We start from the raw sequence: 18614 nt of genomic DNA, 5'->3' as shown, positions 1-18614 counted from the left end.
ACAATTCAAGTTATATTCTTAGAGTAGTAACCCAAGAGTTGAGATAACCAGGAACTTAATTATAATATATCATTATGTCTGCAACTATGAATTATGAATTATTATTGATTTTGTGCATTGAACTATATGAGTTTGTTGTAGAATTCTTTGGCTTTAAATTAATGCATAGGTAAATAAGCATGCCTCTTTGGGATAAATGTCTAATAATTATATTTATGTAGATGCTATGTAATATTAATATATGAAATGTAAAGTTTGTATTGTCTATGAGATAAATGTGTTAACATGATTAGTGGTTATAATTGATGATGTTGGAAGAGTTGTGATAAGCATATATATTTGTGATGAAATGCTTGATGACTATGTTTATATAGATGTTATGCGGTATTTGAAATATGAATTGTAGCCCTGGACTAGTTATGAGTTGATTATATAATGAACTATTGTAAACTATGTTGTTGTGTGAACCATGATAAGCATGCAAGTTCTAGAAATTATGAGGATAATGAATTACTATGATATGCATGCATTTAAAATTGCATATGTTGATTGAACTTACATGATCATAATGGGTGTGGGTGAATAATAGAGGGATCATGATATAAAATTCACCTCTACTAAGTTTGCACACAGTGGTTGGCATATTTTATTACTATATATGCTTAGTATTATCAATAATCTATGGCTATGACGTGGTCAGGCATGATGTTCAATATTACCAATCTTGAATTGGACGGAGTGGGTTGGGCACTTATGGCACCCTAAAATTTAAGTAAGGGGAACCTATGATTCGAGCATGAGTGTGGAAGCCTTTGGTTGGATGACCCCTCGTAATAACAAAGTGAGGCTAATCCAGTCATACAGACAAGACTTATATGAATTAATAACTCATAGGTGTAGTTAGATGAGATAAGGAGGGATATAAAGCGGTTGCATTAATCAAGCAACATACTATCTTGTGATAAGTTGTGATTAATGAGTGGATTTATCTTATGTATTATAGTTTGCTTACTTAATTGTAGTTGTCAACTTTAATATGCTTTAATTAAAATTCCTGGTTAGTTAGATTATATAGCCTCACTCTTGTTTGTTAATATTTTTCTAGGAAGCGTTTAGAGTAAGGTTAATGGTGGAAGCAATGGTGACTAGAGATGCTTAATTTCACAAGTTAAGTCCTTAGTTATTTAGTTGTGTAATTGAATACTTAATATTTCTAGCACTAGAAGTTGTGTTATTAGTATATCTTATAATTTACATGTACCCTTACTTGTAGATTAAGGCCTTTTTTTTTATTAAAGGCCTCTTATATTCTTGTGATTTGAGGCCAAATGTGCAAATGTGTAATTAAGTTATGATTGTCAAATGAATTAGCGTGTTGATGAGTTGAACATGGATGGTCTAATTGCAATTAATGTTGCTTATGGCTATGATGACTAGTGGCTAGTTTTAGATGGGAGACACTTATTATAACCCTAAGTTGGTTGATAAGTTGTAAGTGTGCAAGCATATTATAGTTTTAAGTGTTTCAGGATCTTCATTTGGCACTGGATAGAGTTGTAATCAAAGCCATTAGTTAAATTTCTTATTTATACGTATGTGGTCGTTTGGATCACCTTAATTGGAGGTTTAGGCAATTTTTTATGTGGTTTAGAAATTAGCATTTTATGATGCTTAATTCTATTCTATCAGGAGGTTTTTGTTGCTACAGATGCGTTCTTAGCTGTGGTGTGTGCTCTCTGTATCACAAGCCACGTTGTGGTAGATGTACCCAAATTTTCATAATGTATGTTTTATCTCTATTTGAATCTATTTTAAATGCTCAACCAATTTTTTATATTTATGAAAACTCTTACACTCTAATTTTAAGAGTTCTCAGGAATTATTTTTTTTAAGCGCACTTTTAAATTATTTTTGAGATCCTAATCTTCTAAAATAATTTTGAGAACTTGATTTAATTAATTGTAGCCACAATTTATCCTTAATTGTAAGGGTTGTTTAATTAATTTAGTTAAATATTGGTTAATGATGGAAGTCATTATAATAACTTCTACCACTAAGACCAACACTTATTGATTTAGCCTTATTTATTTATTTTTTATTATATATATGTGTCTTTTTATTGGAAACAATTCTAGCTGAGGTATGGTCTAATATTAAATATAAATAATTTTGTCAATAATAATTTAAATCTTAGCATGCCATGTCGTGAAAATTAACTAATTTTACTAAACTCAACCCTAATTAGTACACAATTGGCGTATATTTATTAAAGCAATATGAAGTTCTAACATTTTGAGCTGGCCCAAATAATGGAGGAGATTTTGGGCTTTTGTGACCCAAACAAAAGACTTTGGGCTCATCCTAAATAAGGCTGGCATTGGGTGGGTCAAATCACCTCGCTTTACTGAAAAATAAAAACCGAAGCTTCTACAAAGTGGGCACACAGCAACGGCAACGCTCAGAGCAGCCAGAAGTTCAGAACCCAGAAGGTCGAACGTGCAGGATGATCATCCCTGTTCGTTGTTTTACCTGTGGAAAGGTACTTCTTTTCTTCTCGACAAGCTTCAAGCACCATGCCCGAGCAATGTTTTTTTTTTTGGCCAAACCCTACTTCTGTAGAAAAGTTTACGCCTTTCGAGGTTTTGGGACGCAGGGTTTAAGTTTTTAGGTATTTGATGTCTTATTTGATTTTGTTCGTTTAGGTCATTGGAAACAAATGGGATACGTATCTTGACCTTCTGCAGGCTGACTACAGCGAAGGGTCAGTAATTTATGCCTCTCCTATTTCTAATGTGTTTGTTTTTCTTTTTCTGGAGGTGTTAACAGAGTCCCAAATTACAGCTTCTTTTTGCTTCTGTTGGCGCAATGTATTTATTTAGTATGCTACATGATCGTCACCGAGTCTGACTAGCTATTGTAATAGGCTGAAATTTGTTCAGGATTGATCAGCTTTTATTTTACCCGATGTTATTGGTTCTGGTGGTGTTTGTGTGAGGAAAGAAGAGAAGGGCCAAGACCTTGTATTGCTTGCGAAGATGCTGTGAAACAGTTTAGTATCTATGGTCTGAAACGAAATACTTTTAATTTTTGGTCTGTGGCTCACCATTTTATGCGTTGAGTTCAATTGTGGTTCGCATGCTGCAGTGAATAAAAATGAGCACAATAGAAGTTTCCTTATTGCTGTTCGGTTGAGGTTTTCTTTGTGTACATATGTAATTAGGTGTTGTCTGTTGTGTTTAAGTGCATTAGGCACAATAGTCAATAGATCAAGTGGTTGAGCATGATGCTTATGCTTAGTTACTTGAGGCATGTAATGTTAGAAGAGGGGAAAAGTTGGCATGTAGTGATTGGGGGTATTTCAAGAAGCTAAAGCTACGTTATTTTATGTGCAGGTAATGAACATGGATTCTTAGTCAGTAAGGATGTTAGATTTTCCATTACATTGAAGCATGGTTTCATACTTGCTATTTGCTTTTTAGTTAAACCACATAACTTTAATTTGCTACAATTTTGTATAAAACATCATTTTGATTATCTTTGTTATAAGTTCTTCCATTTTTCCATCAGTGGGAGTGACTGGTCCAATATTATTATCATTATCAACTCAAAATCAACATTCTTAGTTCAAATTTTACACCCCCAAAGCCTTATTTTCTTCTTGGATCTCTCTAAGGCTTTTAACGTAGATGAGGAGCTAGCAAGGGTAGGTGAGCTCTGCCGTGACATCTTAATTATGTTTCCTTTTCTTATACTCTATTCGCTACTATATTTAACTATCCTAGTGAAAGTGTTGTGTTCTTGTACTTTGGAAGCAAGGGCATGTTCTTTAAAGCTTAGATGAAAGAAATAGCCATTAGTAGAGAACCTTGGGAGGAGGAAATCATGTTGATGTCGATGAGGATGGTTACATATATTACTGAATAGAGTATAAGAAAAATAAACATAATTAAGATGATGTGGCAGAAGAAGATGAAGTCCTACCATTGCTAGCTCTTCATTCATGTTGAAATCCTTGGAGATTTTAGGGTTATAAAGTTTGAATTAAGAATGTTGATTCCGGGTTGATGATGATGATGTTGGACCGATCACTCACATTGATAGAAAAATGGAAAAACTTGTAGCAATGATAATTAAAATGACGTTTATAAAAAAAGGGGGGGATAAATTAAAGTTATGTGGCTTAGCTAAAAAGCAAGTATGAAAGAATGCTTCAAGATAATGGATAACTCTCATTGACTAAGCATCTACGTTTATTGCTTACACACAAAATAACATGGCTTTAGCTTCTTAGAATATCTCCATTCACTATATTAGATATGGACCTAGGCTCAGTGTGCTGCAGCTCATTTTAAAGCATTAAAAAGTGATATTTCATGTCAAGAATCTTACATTTTGGCATCTGAAAAACTATTCACAATCTAATTACTGACTACCCTATTTAAAATCATGTTTCCCCTTCGTAAATGGATACTGAGTATTAATTTAGGTAGTTATATAAGGCAGTACTAGCGAATGATATATCTAAAAAGTTAATTGTTGATAGAGTTCAATTGAACCGTGCAATCAATGTAGCTGAGATCAGATCTCACTCAGTGGGATAAGACTATTTGCTGTATATGTTTTTCTAATATCTAATGGAATGCAGTGATGCATTGGATGCTTTGGGGTTGGTTCGTTATTGCTGTAGACGAATGCTTATGACCCATGTTGACCTCATCGAGAAGCTTTTGAACTACAACTGTAAGCTCTGTCTTCCCTTTTGATTTCCTGTTCAAGTCTTTGTTTCCAAAGTTTTGATTTAGTCAACACGCAATGTTTGGTACCTTTGGTTGCAGCTCTTGAGAAGTCTGAGCCCAGTTAAGGAGAAGGCATATGAAATTATGGATGAACCCTGATGTTGTCTGTGTTTCTTCATGTCGAGTCACGTGTAATGAATGTTCCCTAGCTTTTGTTTTCTTCTTCAAATGGTCAGGTAGGTCTAGAAGTAAGATTAGGTCAATAGTGTAATATCTAGCTAGCTTAGAGGGTGATTGTCAGAACTCAAATGTGACAACTGTATTAATTATAGTTTGGAACTATTTGTCAGCGGTCTCTGAAATTAAATAATGCACTCCCTCCAGCCCCAATTATAGGGCAAACTTTCAAAGCTCTTCTTGGTCTTTACTATAGGGCCAAGTCAGAGTAATTAATTTTCTCCCCAATTTTACCCCTTGTTTAATCATTGAGGGGCTCATTGTGTTTGTGGGCATTGAGCGTTTTTATTGGTACTTTGCAGAAAATTGATTGTGTATTTTGAATTCCTACACTGCAATTTGTTTTGATTATCAATTGTAAAGAAAGGCAAAATTGGAAAGTCACATTTATTTACAAATTTGAAAGTGTAACTACCATTTCTTAATATCCATAACTCATGAAGTTGGTTAAGTTTGCCAGTGACTTGAAAGACTAATTTAAATAGGTTTATCAGAACACCCGAATGGGTTTTTGAAGATTAAGGGAGAATTGTAGCGATTTTAGCCAGAGGACTAGAAAACAGTAATTTTCCATTAAAATTTAATTTAAGCATAAACTAGAGTAGGTTGTGTTTTAGTACGTAGCGCTATTTTAGTTACATTGGCTTGTGATGGAAATGATTTTTTAGTCTTTTTTTATACTCTTTTGGTTCTATTTATAAGATATAGAAAAGAAAAAAGTTAATCCTAGTTGTAGGACGTTTATCAATTTTCAATGCTCGTTGTTATATTCTTATTTTTATTAAACGTTATGAATAAAAATATTAATAATGAGATTTAAAAATATTTATTATAAATAAAGGTAAAAATTTATTAAATTTGAAGATAAAATTTATGAGGTTTAAGAATATTTTTAATTTTTATAAAATATATTAAAAGTGATTTATAAATAAAATTAAGAAAAGTATATATTTTTATATTATATTCAGAGAACAAGTCTCCGAAAGAAGTGGATATAAAAGAAAGTAACCTTGGGATTCTTCCTCTGTAATTTTTGGGGGACGAGAAGCTTATTTTTCAATGTATGCTAGTTATGATTTTTGATTCACTACTTTGTTTAAGGCAAACAGCTTTACATTTTGCTTTGCTATAATAAAAAGCTTCTTCAGTGCTTTTTTTTTTTTTTTGTAAAGTATATGGTATCAGTCTTTGATATAGAAATATTATGTCAGGAAAGTTAGAACATTTATGGTTATGTTCAGTTTGGTCTATTGAATTGAATTTATAATAGAAAATGAAATGAAAAATAATTTTGTGGATGAAAAGTATTTTTCTCCTCTTGAATTAGAAAGTTGTGAATAAAAATAATTATTCTTAAGCAATGCTAATGAAATTATGATAGAATATTGATATTTTATCAAATGCATTTGTTTTCTTTCCCATTGACGATACCAACCGAGTTACCAAGATCTTAGTGACTTTGAGCTAAAAAGTAAAATGAATGTGTAATGTTTACAGTTACTTCTTATGTTTTTGTTTATGAATTATTTTTAATATGTTTTATCAGAGAGAAAAAAATTTAAAATTCATAACTCTTTTAAAATTAAGTTTCAAATTTTAGCTTTATTAAATATATGCTCTATTAGTTAAAAAATATAAGTTATTTTTAATTAAATTTTATCCCAATAAAATAGTTAATTGTTTACAAACTAATATAATCTTTTCTATTTTTTTATTTAATAGGATGTTTCATTTTAAAATAAATATAAAGTAATTTATTTATGATGTATATTTAAGATGTATATTTAAAAAATATATTAATTGCATTTTAAAATGTTAAAAATACTTTGCATTTTTAACTTCTAATCTTTTAAAAATATTTATATTTTTAAATTGTGAGAGTATGTTTATATTTTAATAATGCATTTTTTATATCAACACTTGATAGCGGTAAAAAAGAAAATGTGATAAAAATTTTTAACAATATGGATTACAAATAAGACTAAAAAAATCATTTACTCGATTCGATTTTATTTATGAACTTCCAAAGTAAAGATGATTACAAGATGCTGGATGTGTTGCTTATGTAATAACAATCTTGTGTAATAGCAAGGATTTCAATAAAGGGTTAAAGGGCTAGAAGCATCTAGTCAATAATGATGTATAGATATTCATAAACTTTTTTAGTAAGGGAATTCTTCTTTATCCCATTAAATTTATCAAATATCTGTTAATGTTAATCATAAAAAAAAAAAGTAAGTATAAGATGTAAACATTTCCAAAAACCTTTTGACTTAAAAATACCACAAGTTTATGGAAAATTTTTTTTAGGTATTTTTCTTATTAACCCAACTTTTTGAGTCTATATTAACAGACGTTAAGTTATTTTAATAGTTTCAGAGAAAGATTTTTATTAAAAAGAGTTAATGGATACTTTTGTATCTTTCTTGATTTAAAAATACTGAACACTCCTGAAGAAAATATTTTTAGACATTTTTGCTATTTAACCTCAGTTAAAAATTGACCACGATTCCAAGGATTAATTTTTTTAATGACAAAATTATAAGGGCTTGACTAAAATTGATTACAATTCTAAAAACCGAAAACTATGATTTCTTTGTAATAGTTTTTGATCCCATATTAATTAAGGCTAGAAACAACCACCATTTTTATGTATTTGATTTTCATTCATTAACTTGAAGTTGCCTTTAACACATTCACTAAAATTTCACTCCGTTTGAAGTTTCTTTCTCCCATCTGAAATATATGGTTCTTGTTAGGGGCAGCAAATACAAATCACTATTTAAGTCATTGAATATATTTTTTGTAAAATTCCCCGAATTGATAGCATGAGAAAGAAGTTTGAAATTTACTAGAAAAAATTTCAACTGAATGAAAAAACAAAAAAAAAATGTTTTGTCATATATTTAGTTAGTTTAACCAACTTTAACTAATTTTATTTTGTTTCGGCCAAAAAATAACTAATTTTAACTTTTATGATGAGCGACGCCATGAAAACTTTTGAATTCTTAAAATTTAAGTGAAAATGAAATGCTCACCATGTGCAAGGAGCTAGGTTCGTCTTGGATGTCCATCACACTGGTGACCACCACATCAAAGTGCTCATTAGTGTGATAAGATATGTATCATTTAAATTTTAATTTGGATGATTTAAATTTAAAATAATATTATACTTCTTCCGTTTTAAATTATAAGGCATTTATGAGAGATTAGATGTTCAATAATATAAGACATTTTTAGTCTTTGGATATGTAATCATTGCCTTTTTTTAAAAGTATCCTTATTAATAATGACTTTATATTTATTGTAGGGTGATTAATAGGGATAAATATGAAAACATAGGGTTAGTTGAAAAGTATGTAACTATTTTATTGAAAAGTGAGATTCAGTTAAAAATGCTTTACATTTTTTAAACGAAGGAAATATGTTTTTATTTTATATTTATTAAAGTAATTTTTTTATAATTGTTAAAATTTTACTATTAAATTTGACTCTCTAAATTAAATCTAGCCTAGATTGAAAATAAAAAAATATTAAAAATATTTTACAATTTTTATTTTAACGATTATAAAAATTTTAATATTAAATTAGACTCTTCAAATTAAATTTAGACAAGATTAATGATAAAAAAATTATTTTTTATAATTTATCAATTTTGATTTTAATAAATATAAAATAAAAATATATAATAATATTTTAAATCTGGACCATACAGATCAAAATTTAGATGGTCCAAATTTCATCATTCTGATAAATACCATGGTGATGAACACAAAGTTGAACTAAGGAACTCATGTAAATCACGTGAAGTAATATAGCAAGGGCTCGAAGTACTGAAAGAACAGGAGATTACGTGCCTCCATGCTCCATGCACAACAACAGAATCAGGGCTACGCTGAGAATACTAAAATAATCTGACCAGAGTTTAATATTTTTTAGGGTCAGAACTAGTAACCCACGAATTTTACACCACATTCTGTGAATTTTAAGGATACAGCATTATCATGATGATTAAAATAATTAAACTTGTTTAGACATTAGTGTTATCATTTTCTATGGAACTTTATTTTCATGTTCATGAGGCCAAACCTTCGTGTTCTAGCTCTGCCGACCACGTTCACTTTTACCAAACCAAAAAGATTTATGTAATGAGTACCATGTGGGGAAACTTCACAAATAAAGTGAGTGTTTATAAGTTCAAATAGTCCTTTCATCTAATATGTTAGTCTTTTAGGATGAAATCTCTCTTTAAATTTATATTTATAACGTTAATGTTTTCATTGAGAGGTTGGTATCACAAAGAATACCACCCAAGAAGAGTCTTGATTAGTAGGAAACAAGGCAAAATGCCGTGGAATGGAGTTATAGGGGATGTTAACTTTCAAACAGAGTGATATTATTATGAGTCTCACATCATGAAGTTTCTCTAATAATAATGATGAGAGGACCACTCCACATACTCATGGCAATTCAAGAACGTAGGACCCAGGTTTGTTTGGTGTAAAAGAAAGCTACTTAATGTCTAAACGGGAACCCCAAAAAAAAAAAAAAACAGAGAGACAGATCACATCAATCTTAGCTTCCTTATCTATAGATGGGATGAATCTAAGGTTCGGATTTGTTGAGCCATTTTGGCCCTTCACTTGAGATATGAATGGATATACCACCATGAGGCTCTCATCTGTTTGCTTATGATAAGAAGTGAACCTCCCCAAAACATCTAACCCTCTCTCTCTCTCCTCATGCACCTTTTTCCTTTGCTATTTAATTTTGTTTTGTTTCTTCTATATTCCTTCTTGTGTGTTTTGTCCACTGCTTAACCTGTTTCTACAGATCAAGAACAACATGCATCACACTCACCAACATCCTCTTCTTTGTTTGTATTGCCACCCACATTCCTATATTAGGATGGTAAGAATCTTCTCTCTCTCTCTCTCACCCCGTCTCATCATCTGCCATGTTTCAAAACTACTCTTCACAGAAATGTTATAAACTTCATTTTCATGCATGAAAACATCAATGTGCAGGTTCAACATCTTATTGAGAGATGCTTGCTCCTTCATATGAGCCTGGACCAGTGCATTAAGGCTCTAGCAGAGCATGCCAGCATCACCCCACTTGTTACCCTTACAGGTACACAACTTGACAAACTGTGAGTGTGTGTGTGTGTGTGTGTGTGTGTTTTTTTTTTTTTGGGAAATTTGCCTTCTGGTTCGAGTAAAGTTTGTTCCTTTCTTTACAGTGTGGAAAGAGTTACAGAAAGAGAACAAAGACTTCTTTAGGGCATATTATTCACAGAATTTCTCTCCCAGGCCTATCAATGGTAAAAGAAAAAACTGTATTTTGTTATGTATTATTTCAAGATTGTCATGATTGCATTAAGTTTTCCAAACCAAAAAAAAAAAATGTTTTTATGTTACTGATACTTATTCTTATTCTTTGTTTCAGGCAGAAGCTTTCAAATGGCACCATGATTACCAAGAAGGAAACGATGGAAATAAGAGAATTTGGGAGGAATCACTGTGTAATCCTATGTTTACAAAAAGAATCGGGAACTATGTTACCAGTTACTATCAAGTTCAAGAAGGATCAGGGTTAAATTCTTATAAAATACTAGCTTGAGAGTGATGATTACTGGTTGTGATAAGCAAGTTGTATTAGAAACTTCTGTGCCTACCTCTTTTGTATATTTGTGCGTTTGTTTGTATTACCTTACTAAAGATAGAGACGAAAAGGTTGTTTAACACGAAGCTGTGTCTTTTTCAAGTTAACAAGACAAGTCTAAATATAGATCAAGATGGTATAGAGGCATATTCAATATTGACTACTATGAAACCCGAGCATATTCTAACCACAAACCTAACCTCTTATCCTCCAGACTAATGGGGCTTGAAGCATGAATACAGGAAGTCCAAAAAACAAAAAGCTATTAATTATAGTTATCGTGCACTGTCTGCAAGCTACGGTTTTCATTCCCAAGAGAATCTTTCTGCAGAAGGAAAAGGATCGAGACACAGAAACAGCTAGCCTTTCTTTATCTTTTGATCACTCAAATGGTGTCCTTGCCCAGATGGAATTCCTTGGAACCTTTCTTTCACGGTAACCTTGGCCTTCCTCTTCTTCTTCTTCTTTAACCTGATCCAATGTTTCACACATCATGTCATTAACTCATTCCAAAGGCATTATGTACTAGCCCAGAACCATGGCAGGTTTAAAGTTGTCTAATTCAAAATTTCAAAGTGTGTGTACATACATACATACATACATATATTACCCTTTGAAAATTATGATGGCATACTCAGGAAGCTGCCTGGGAAGTGACTACCAAAACATATTACAAGGATTTCATTTTATGTTGTCTTATCTGGGAAAAGTTGTTTGTGATTGTTATAATGTAATGTCAGAGTCAACTTAAGTGTATCCTAACTAATAAATTGACAAGGCTAACATTTGAACTTGAAACAATGTGATGAATCATGCATTATACACTCACTTCTGCGATTAAGCCAATCCTTTCAGATTGAATATCTGATAAAGCACCTTGAATACTGATTGCTAGCTCTAACTTGCTAAAGCAACATGTTTCAGTCACAATGAGAGAAGTTTGATCGGATACATGTTTCAGTCAAATGTTACAAAGCAATGATGGTTTTACCTCAGCATCTTCATGACAGTCAAGATCCACAAGTTGCTCTGTCTGGCTGCAGCTTTCTTCATCTCCTTTGCAGGCCCACTGAAAATGATAAAAACAAAATGTTCAGATTTTGAGTTCACCATATTATAACAATAATTTAATGAAGTGCTGAGTTTTTTTAACTCCTGAAACTTACATTTTTTGCAGCTGTGCTAAAAGCTTCCTTGTGAGCCATGTCTGGATTTTCAGCCTTTAGCCTTCTAATCTCCTCTCTGCATCAATGTAAAGCAATTTCATGATTTGAACTTCATCTTTTAATGAAACAAGACAACTTATACGGTAAAATTTTACTTGATGAATCGGTTATAAGCTGATGGTGTTCTCTGTCTCTTCTCTGGGGCTATGAAGAAAGTAGCCATTAGTTGTAAAATTGATGGATTAAGAAAATATGACATAAGCATAAATCTAACTCTCATTTTCTTTTTTTTTTCCCTTGATTATGAAAAATTTTACTGTAGTCTTACGTACGTTTATTTACGACAATACTCATAGGAATCGCGTCCCCTTCCTCCTCACAATCAGAATAGGTCATCATGGATCCATTATGATTATGGCTGTCCAAAGTCTTGCTTGCTTCCTCTTCTGGACTTCCCTCTTTTGGCTGCAAATATTAACAGTTACGTTAAAAGAAAAGTTCAACTTGGAATATAAAAAATTTAACAACAAATAAAAACACCTATTGAACCTAAGTTCCTTTTTCTTTGAGAGTATCGGATACCTGAAGATGAGTAAAGGAAGCTAAAAGGTGAAAGGGGACAAAAGAAGCTTTCATCATATTAACAGAGAGGAGGCTTGTGCAATGTCCACATCTGACTGTCACCACCATAGACAAACTGCTGCATGGGACGCTCACCTGTAGCAGCTCAAGATTGAATTGAAAACAGAAAATACAAAGTGGAAGAAAGAAGTTAGTAATAAGAAGTTAAAAGCAAATGAATCAGATTCTTAAAGACCAGACTGTTCATTAGTTACCATTAAAATGGTGGTACAGAATCCACATTGAACGTAACATATTTGCTCTGGAAGGCCAAAAAGATGGTTGAGTGTTGACATGATTGCAAGAATGAGGATTTGTATGAGAAAAAGCGAGAATGAAAATCCAACCCACAAGGAAGCTTTTATAGTTGAAAATAGGCACTCTTAATCAAGAGAAATAAATTCCATTTCCACTGTAAAAAAGGAGATGGATAATATCTATTATGATCTTATTATCATTATTTAATATTTTTATTTTTCTAACTTGCATGTCAAACACATCTTTTCAATAGAGATTATCTCCAATATATTTATATGCCTCTTCATGATTGAAATAAATTATAGTTGAGCAACTGAAGGAGTTTGAGACTTTGCAAGCTTCTTCTAGCGATTGAAGTGGCCCAAATTTCTATGGTACTTTACAGAATGAGTTCAAAGCACTTGTTTGTTTCATGTGTTGTTTTCTCTTTTATTGACACTCCTGCCTCTCTAAGCCTCTCTCTCTTTCTCTGTCTTTGATGAAAGTGAAAGTGCAGAGATAGGAGGGAAGTTCAAGTCACAGAAGACTTTGCATGGGGAAGGGAAAATGGAATCTTAGGATTTGTCTTTCCTGAAAGAGAGCAAATACAATTGACCACTGAAACAGAACCAACCCCACTTTCTGTGCTCTTGCTATCTGTCACTTTCCATCTCTTTTCGTTTCACATTGAGTTCCAATGCTTGTTCTTACCTTAACCTCTTCAAATGTTATTCCACACGAAGGTAAATATGAAAATAAGGAGACACTATACTTCTTCAGCATCTTGTAAGTGGAGAAGCATCCATTAGAAAAAGAGAAAAGAGAAAAACAAATAATTTAAAAATAGAACTGTATTTATGTTGGATACATGTCAAACACTCATCTTTTGTCATATGCATTGACATGGGACAATTTGAAAAGTGATAACCTTCCTCTTTGTGTCACTGCACAGGGCAACGTTGGGAACCCTGTGACCACTGCTGCAAGGCCATGTTCCATTATTCAGGAGTGAATGAGACTAGTTCCTACCAAGGACCAAATTCGTGAAAATATTTTGCTTATGTTAAATACATTAGTCATGTCTTTCTGGACAAAGCAAGTGAACGCTGTCTCTGTGGGTTGTAGAAATTAAATCAAGACCTGCAAATATATACTTCTGTGTTTAGGGTTTCTTTCGCATGACGAGAAGTGCACCAATTTATAATCCCTTTTTCTTTGGTACTCTTGATTGTTTCAAGACTAAAAATTTTTTTTTTTTTAACACCCCAATGACTACCCCAACTTAAGTTGGCATAAGTGATAGGTAATCTTGTCCCTTAAGTAAACGGTTAGAAGTTTGATCCTCAAACCTAATTGAAAGGAGTCTATCATTTGCTCTTAATATCTCGAAAGAGGAAACTCCTATTTCATGATCGCAAAAATATGAAATTAGAGCAAAATTAACCCTCGGATACTAAAAGCAATACAGAAAGATTTTGGGAACAGCAAAATGAGGATTTAGTCTTCCTCAAAATCTTGGCCTTACTTGCTACTTATGGGAAGTGATGAGCACTGAAGAATTGATGAAGCAGCAATAAGAAGCTTCTTTCCACATGACATCTATCTGAAGAGAAGGAAAAAAGTTAATGTGGCCAATGAAAGAGAGAAAGCATCTTATTTTGGAAGGCAACCACATAGAGAACACCACTCAAAAGCTGTGTTTTTGCGCACAAGGGAAAGTCAGTCTTGGATTGAACTCTTTTTTTGACTCACAGAAACTTTTGCTTTCTTCATGAACCTGAGAAAACTGTGCAACGGAAAGCAATGCAAGCCATTTAAAGGCATGAATTACTATATAGCAGTAGAGGAAATTAAGATTGAAGAGAACACATCAGAACCCAGAAGAAGACTGTAATGGCTATGTCATTAATTATGGGATGTAGAAGCTCATGCTCAAGAAAGGGACTAAGTAAGCATTTGAACTCGAGGTGAGATGAATAAGTGAGTCCAATATCAGATCATTAATCGTTGCAGGGTGATACAAAGAGGTGTCGATTTTATCAATTAAAAGTCAGGCCAAAAGTTTTCACCTACTCTGTTTTTTTTTTTTTTGCAGTTACTCCTCACTTCCACATATATTTGGGCTTTTGGGGTGAACTGCAATATTAGTGATAAGGTGGCTAGAATTTTGCTTTCAATTCTATGTTCTCATATTTGTCACACCCACATGTTATGTTTAGCATCAATATTTAATTCAATGTATCTATAAACGCTTTATGAAAAAAAAAATATTTATAAATGCTGAAGGGGTGGACATAAGACTTGTTATTAATAGCAACTTGAGGTAGTAATTTGACTCAAGCTCAATGGGCTAATTCGAATAAATTTAAAAAATCTTAGAACTGACTTTAATAAGTTTAAAAGATTTTTTTCAGTTCAACTTATTTGGGTCATTTGAATAAACTCAAAAAAATCTAAGTCAAGCGTAAATCCAAATTGGCTTACTTTGAATACCCAAATTTCTATTTTCTTATTAATAAAATAATATAAAAATAAGATAAAAATTGAAAATATTATTTTTTAAAATAAAAATTAAAATGACATTAAATAATATTTAACATTTTAAGCATTTGGGCTAGCCCAAATAAACTTGAAAGTCAGAGGGGTTAAGATTGGAGTTAGTTATATGGATTTTTTTATATGTTAAAATATTTAAGCTCAATTCAAATAAGCTCGATTTGCTTGAATTATTGACTTTAGTAGCAATAGAGTATTTTGAAAAAATAAATATTTAAAAATAATTAATAATTTCATATAATCTTCTACTTTGTTTTTTTATATGGCAATCTAACTAGGTCAGACTCGTGCATTTTTTGACACAATTGAGAAAAGCTTTGCCATGAAAGTTTCATACATTCATACAAACTCAAACTAAGGCAAGTTTTATACATTCATACAAACTCAAACTAAGGCTTCGTACTTAAACGGGTATTGCCCCTTCTTCTAGAACTAATGGATGTTAGTCTCTTCTACTTTGTTTTTTAGATAACTTATTAATGATTGTTAGGTTGAATAAAATGACTTGATATCCTTAAAATAACATAGATGGTTCCAATAATATAGAAGAAAAGAAATCATACTTGGAGTGTTATTCTCATGCAAATTCCACAAGTGCTTAAACGTGAATTACTTGTTAATAGTCGCAAATATCCGGTAGTCATTACAAGAATGGAAAAAGGTTAAGGTAACTTAAGAAAAAGGAGAAAAGATGGAGAACTAAGATAAATATAAATGAAGGTAAGAGAGAAGAAATGTATCTGTAAATTTAAAAAGTTCAATTCCATTTTAAATATTAAAAAAATTGCATACATAAATCAATATCAATGTACTATAACAAAATATAAACTGCATCATTCACATGCCATGAATAGGTTGATTCTTCATATTTTATATAATGAACAAAACATATCTAGTTGAATAAATCTAATAAGTTGAACATTATTTTTTTAATTGAATCCAATTATATTCAAATTTAACCCAATCAACTAGTCATATCATGGGAAAAAAAGTATAGGATGTTCAAAATTAACTTTATAAAGCGGCATAATATTAATTTAACATTACTCGTCCATGCATTTCCCAGCAATAATTGCAAAGAATCCATTTCCAGTTTACTACAATGCCATGTATCATGTATGTTAATGGTATACAAATTTATAGTCAATTATTTGCTTTCGTTTTTTTGTTTTTGTTTTTGTTTTTTTGTTTATTTTTTGCTAAAAATTGCCTTTGCAAATTTGTCTTGTCAGACTCAAGATACCCTACACGGCTACAATACAACCTTATTGGGGTAGGAATTCATGGACTTGGATCGAGTTGGTCAGGTGGCTGGTGAAATTTTAAGTCCATACTCTAATATCTAAAATCTAGAATACTATTGTATCAAAAAAACAAAAAATCGTTAGGTTAATGAGAAAATTAGAAATAACAATTTTCTGTAATTGGGCAATCCAAGTTGCTGATTAGGTTGCATAGATACAGGTACAAGTATCCAATATGATAAGACATGATATGGGGATATGGCAAATTTTTAAAATTTTACGATACGGGTACGGGAATATTTATAATGTATATTTCAACATTTTGTGATGTAAGTATAGGTATTTTAATTTTTAAACAAGAATTTTTAAAGTAATATATGGATATTTATAGTAATTAACTAAAATATTAAGTGTTTTTTCAAGTTTTTAAGTGATATAGTAAAAAATTATTGAAAAAAAATCATATAATAAATGTTAGAATATGGGATACGTATGCAGAAATATCATACAAGTATCGTATCGGATACGTATCGAATACGGGTACGTTTACTTTTTTGAAGTATCCGTGTTACATAGGTTACTAATAGGATTTAACAAATCTAATAAGCTAATAAAATAACATTTTTTTCTTTTTGTGGGTGTGTGTGTGTGTTTTTTTTTTTTTGGACAACCATCTTCCAAGCCAATAAAAAGGAATTGAAACTTCAGCATCATTACCAAAAATAATTGCATTTACCAGAAACAGGTTGTTTTTGGCCAGAAAAAAATTGAGACGAGACAAAACGAAACTAGAACAAAATAGTGCCAGGAAAGGATGAGAAATGGATTTAGCATCAGGATGCTTTGTTCTTTCCCGAATATGTGTGTATGAGTATTTGTGCTTGTATGTATTAATTTTATTTCATTCTTTTATTTTATAAATAATAAACTTATTTTATTTTTTTAATATCTCGTGATTTATGGTTGTTTATTTGTGTTGTTTTGGGCTCAAAGAAGGAGTGTGATTTGATAAATATTATACTGAATTTAAGTTTTTTTTTTGTATATTATGGTCATACCAATTTTACTGCTCCCTTTTTAAGATTCATGTTTGTGTATTTCAACTTGTAATTTTTGGTAATATATTGATTTTTAATTTTACAAGTTTATTTTATGTTAAATTTACAATAATTCTCATTATTTTATATCTTGTGAAGATTATTAACTGATAATACTTTAAAACAAATGGATTTTTATTGGGAAAAAGTAAAAAAGCATGCTTGATTATTCAAAATTTAAAGGTGTAAATATTGTCATAAAGACTAATTGATTAATTAAATATTGTCGTAGAGACTAATTGATTAATTTTTATTTTTCTATCTCTTCTTTTTTCAACTTGTTATCCAAGCTGAGACATAAGACTAAAATTCAATCCCACATTTTTTGGGACTTGACATGGGAGAAGATGGTCCTAATCTCTTTAGATTGAATTTAGAGAATCCAAAATTAATATTCTTTTATTTTTAATATTTTTAAAGCTTGTTATTTTAATATATGTAAAATCTAGGATAAAGATAATCTTCCATCACTCTTTGAGGGGAAAAAAATGAACTTCTCTCGTAAAAGTTATAAATAAAAACATCAAATCTAAACCATTTAATTAGATTTGGTTGATTAAGAATTTGATGTATTGATTAGAACCCCAACAATATGATACGTACCAAAACCATAGTCAATACCGGAAACCTAAGTGACACCTCTTTGCTGACTCAATTCGTCGATTCGTCCGTATCATTTTTTGGCCATTTGATTGACTTCGCATTTTCGCTAATTTTCTTCGCTTCTACATGTTTTTGGCACCAAACTTCATACAGCATCGATATCACAATGCTCTAGATTTTAACTTGTATATATTGACGAATGTAAAATCACAAGTACCAAGTTACTTGCTAATTTGCTGAAGATCATTTGTGTTTTCTTCCAATAACTCATCTAACGTTCTTTCCTAATGCCTGTGAGAGTTCCTGAGAACAAGAACTTCAACAATGGAAGTCTTAGGCCCCAATAAATTACAGATCTACCGCACATACATGACCAATATGACAGAATTCAGATTTCAGAGAGCGAAGCATGCATGCGGAAAACCACGAGTATTATTTTCAACTCCAATAAGT

The 18614-nt window shown here is 31.4% G+C and overlaps 3 protein-coding genes across 3 annotated transcripts; 2 read left to right on the top strand and 1 right to left on the bottom strand.

Moving 5' to 3' along the window:
• The first annotated feature begins 2411 nt into the window (after positions 1-2411).
• LOC129322882 (DNA-directed RNA polymerase subunit 10-like protein) lies at positions 2412-5233 on the top strand. Its single transcript, XM_054969330.1, has 4 exons — positions 2412-2539; positions 2703-2761; positions 4646-4740; positions 4836-5233. Exons 1-4 carry the CDS (start codon positions 2504-2506, stop codon positions 4859-4861), a joined length of 216 nt encoding a protein of 71 aa, XP_054825305.1. The 5' UTR covers positions 2412-2503; the 3' UTR covers positions 4862-5233.
• A 4422-nt stretch (positions 5234-9655) lies between these two features.
• On the top strand, positions 9656-10719 carry LOC129284440 (uncharacterized). The gene is made up of 4 exons (XM_054919927.1): positions 9656-9884; positions 10001-10106; positions 10216-10296; positions 10422-10719. Exons 1-4 carry the CDS (start codon positions 9819-9821, stop codon positions 10445-10447), a joined length of 279 nt encoding a protein of 92 aa, XP_054775902.1. The 5' UTR covers positions 9656-9818; the 3' UTR covers positions 10448-10719.
• Positions 10720-10734: 15 nt separating this feature from the next.
• LOC129284439 (axial regulator YABBY 4-like) lies at positions 10735-12737 on the bottom strand. The gene is made up of 7 exons (XM_054919926.1): positions 12640-12737; positions 12386-12520; positions 12136-12268; positions 11959-12007; positions 11804-11879; positions 11629-11706; positions 10735-11108 (listed from the first exon to the last, which is right to left on the bottom strand). The coding sequence occupies exons 1-7, from the start codon at positions 12718-12720 to the stop codon at positions 11019-11021; spliced, it is 642 nt and encodes a 213-aa protein (XP_054775901.1). The 5' UTR covers positions 12721-12737; the 3' UTR covers positions 10735-11018.
• Between the last annotated feature and the right edge of the window lie 5877 nt (positions 12738-18614).

The sequence above is a fragment of the Prosopis cineraria genome, unplaced genomic scaffold (assembly GCF_029017545.1).
Source record: "Prosopis cineraria cultivar Desert tree isolate PC_DT_omini unplaced genomic scaffold, ASM2901754v1 PC10, whole genome shotgun sequence".
Classification (NCBI taxonomy): domain Eukaryota; kingdom Viridiplantae; phylum Streptophyta; class Magnoliopsida; order Fabales; family Fabaceae; genus Prosopis; species Prosopis cineraria.
The sequence above is the reverse complement of the archived record's forward strand: the minus strand, read 5'-3'. Positions and strand labels throughout refer to the sequence as shown.

What these genes read in the sequence shown, in the direction of transcription:
- LOC129322882 (XM_054969330.1), top strand. Translation starts at nt 2,504, where the DNA reads ATGATCATCCCTGTTCGTTGTTTTACCTGTGGAAAG. An exon ending in CAGGCTGACTACAGCGAAGG is followed by an intron (nt 2,762 to 4,645) that starts GTCAGTAATTTA and finishes AATGGAATGCAG; the next exon opens with TGATGCATTGGATGCTTTGG. An exon ending in GAAGCTTTTGAACTACAACT is followed by an intron (nt 4,741 to 4,835) that starts GTAAGCTCTGTC and finishes CTTTGGTTGCAG; the next exon opens with CTCTTGAGAAGTCTGAGCCC.
- LOC129284440 (XM_054919927.1), top strand. Translation starts at nt 9,819, where the DNA reads ATGCATCACACTCACCAACATCCTCTTCTTTGTTTGTATTGCCACCCA. An exon ending in CACATTCCTATATTAGGATG is followed by an intron (nt 9,885 to 10,000) that starts GTAAGAATCTTC and finishes ATCAATGTGCAG; the next exon opens with GTTCAACATCTTATTGAGAG. An exon ending in CCCACTTGTTACCCTTACAG is followed by an intron (nt 10,107 to 10,215) that starts GTACACAACTTG and finishes CTTTCTTTACAG; the next exon opens with TGTGGAAAGAGTTACAGAAA.
- LOC129284439 (XM_054919926.1), bottom strand. Translation starts at nt 12,720, where the DNA reads ATGTCAACACTCAACCATCTTTTTGGCCTTCCAGAGCAAATATGTTAC. An exon ending in GAGTATTGTCGTAAATAAAC is followed by an intron (nt 12,008 to 12,135) that starts GTACGTAAGACT and finishes CTTTCTTCATAG; the next exon opens with CCCCAGAGAAGAGACAGAGA. An exon ending in GCTTATAACCGATTCATCAA is followed by an intron (nt 11,880 to 11,958) that starts GTAAAATTTTAC and finishes ACATTGATGCAG; the next exon opens with AGAGGAGATTAGAAGGCTAA.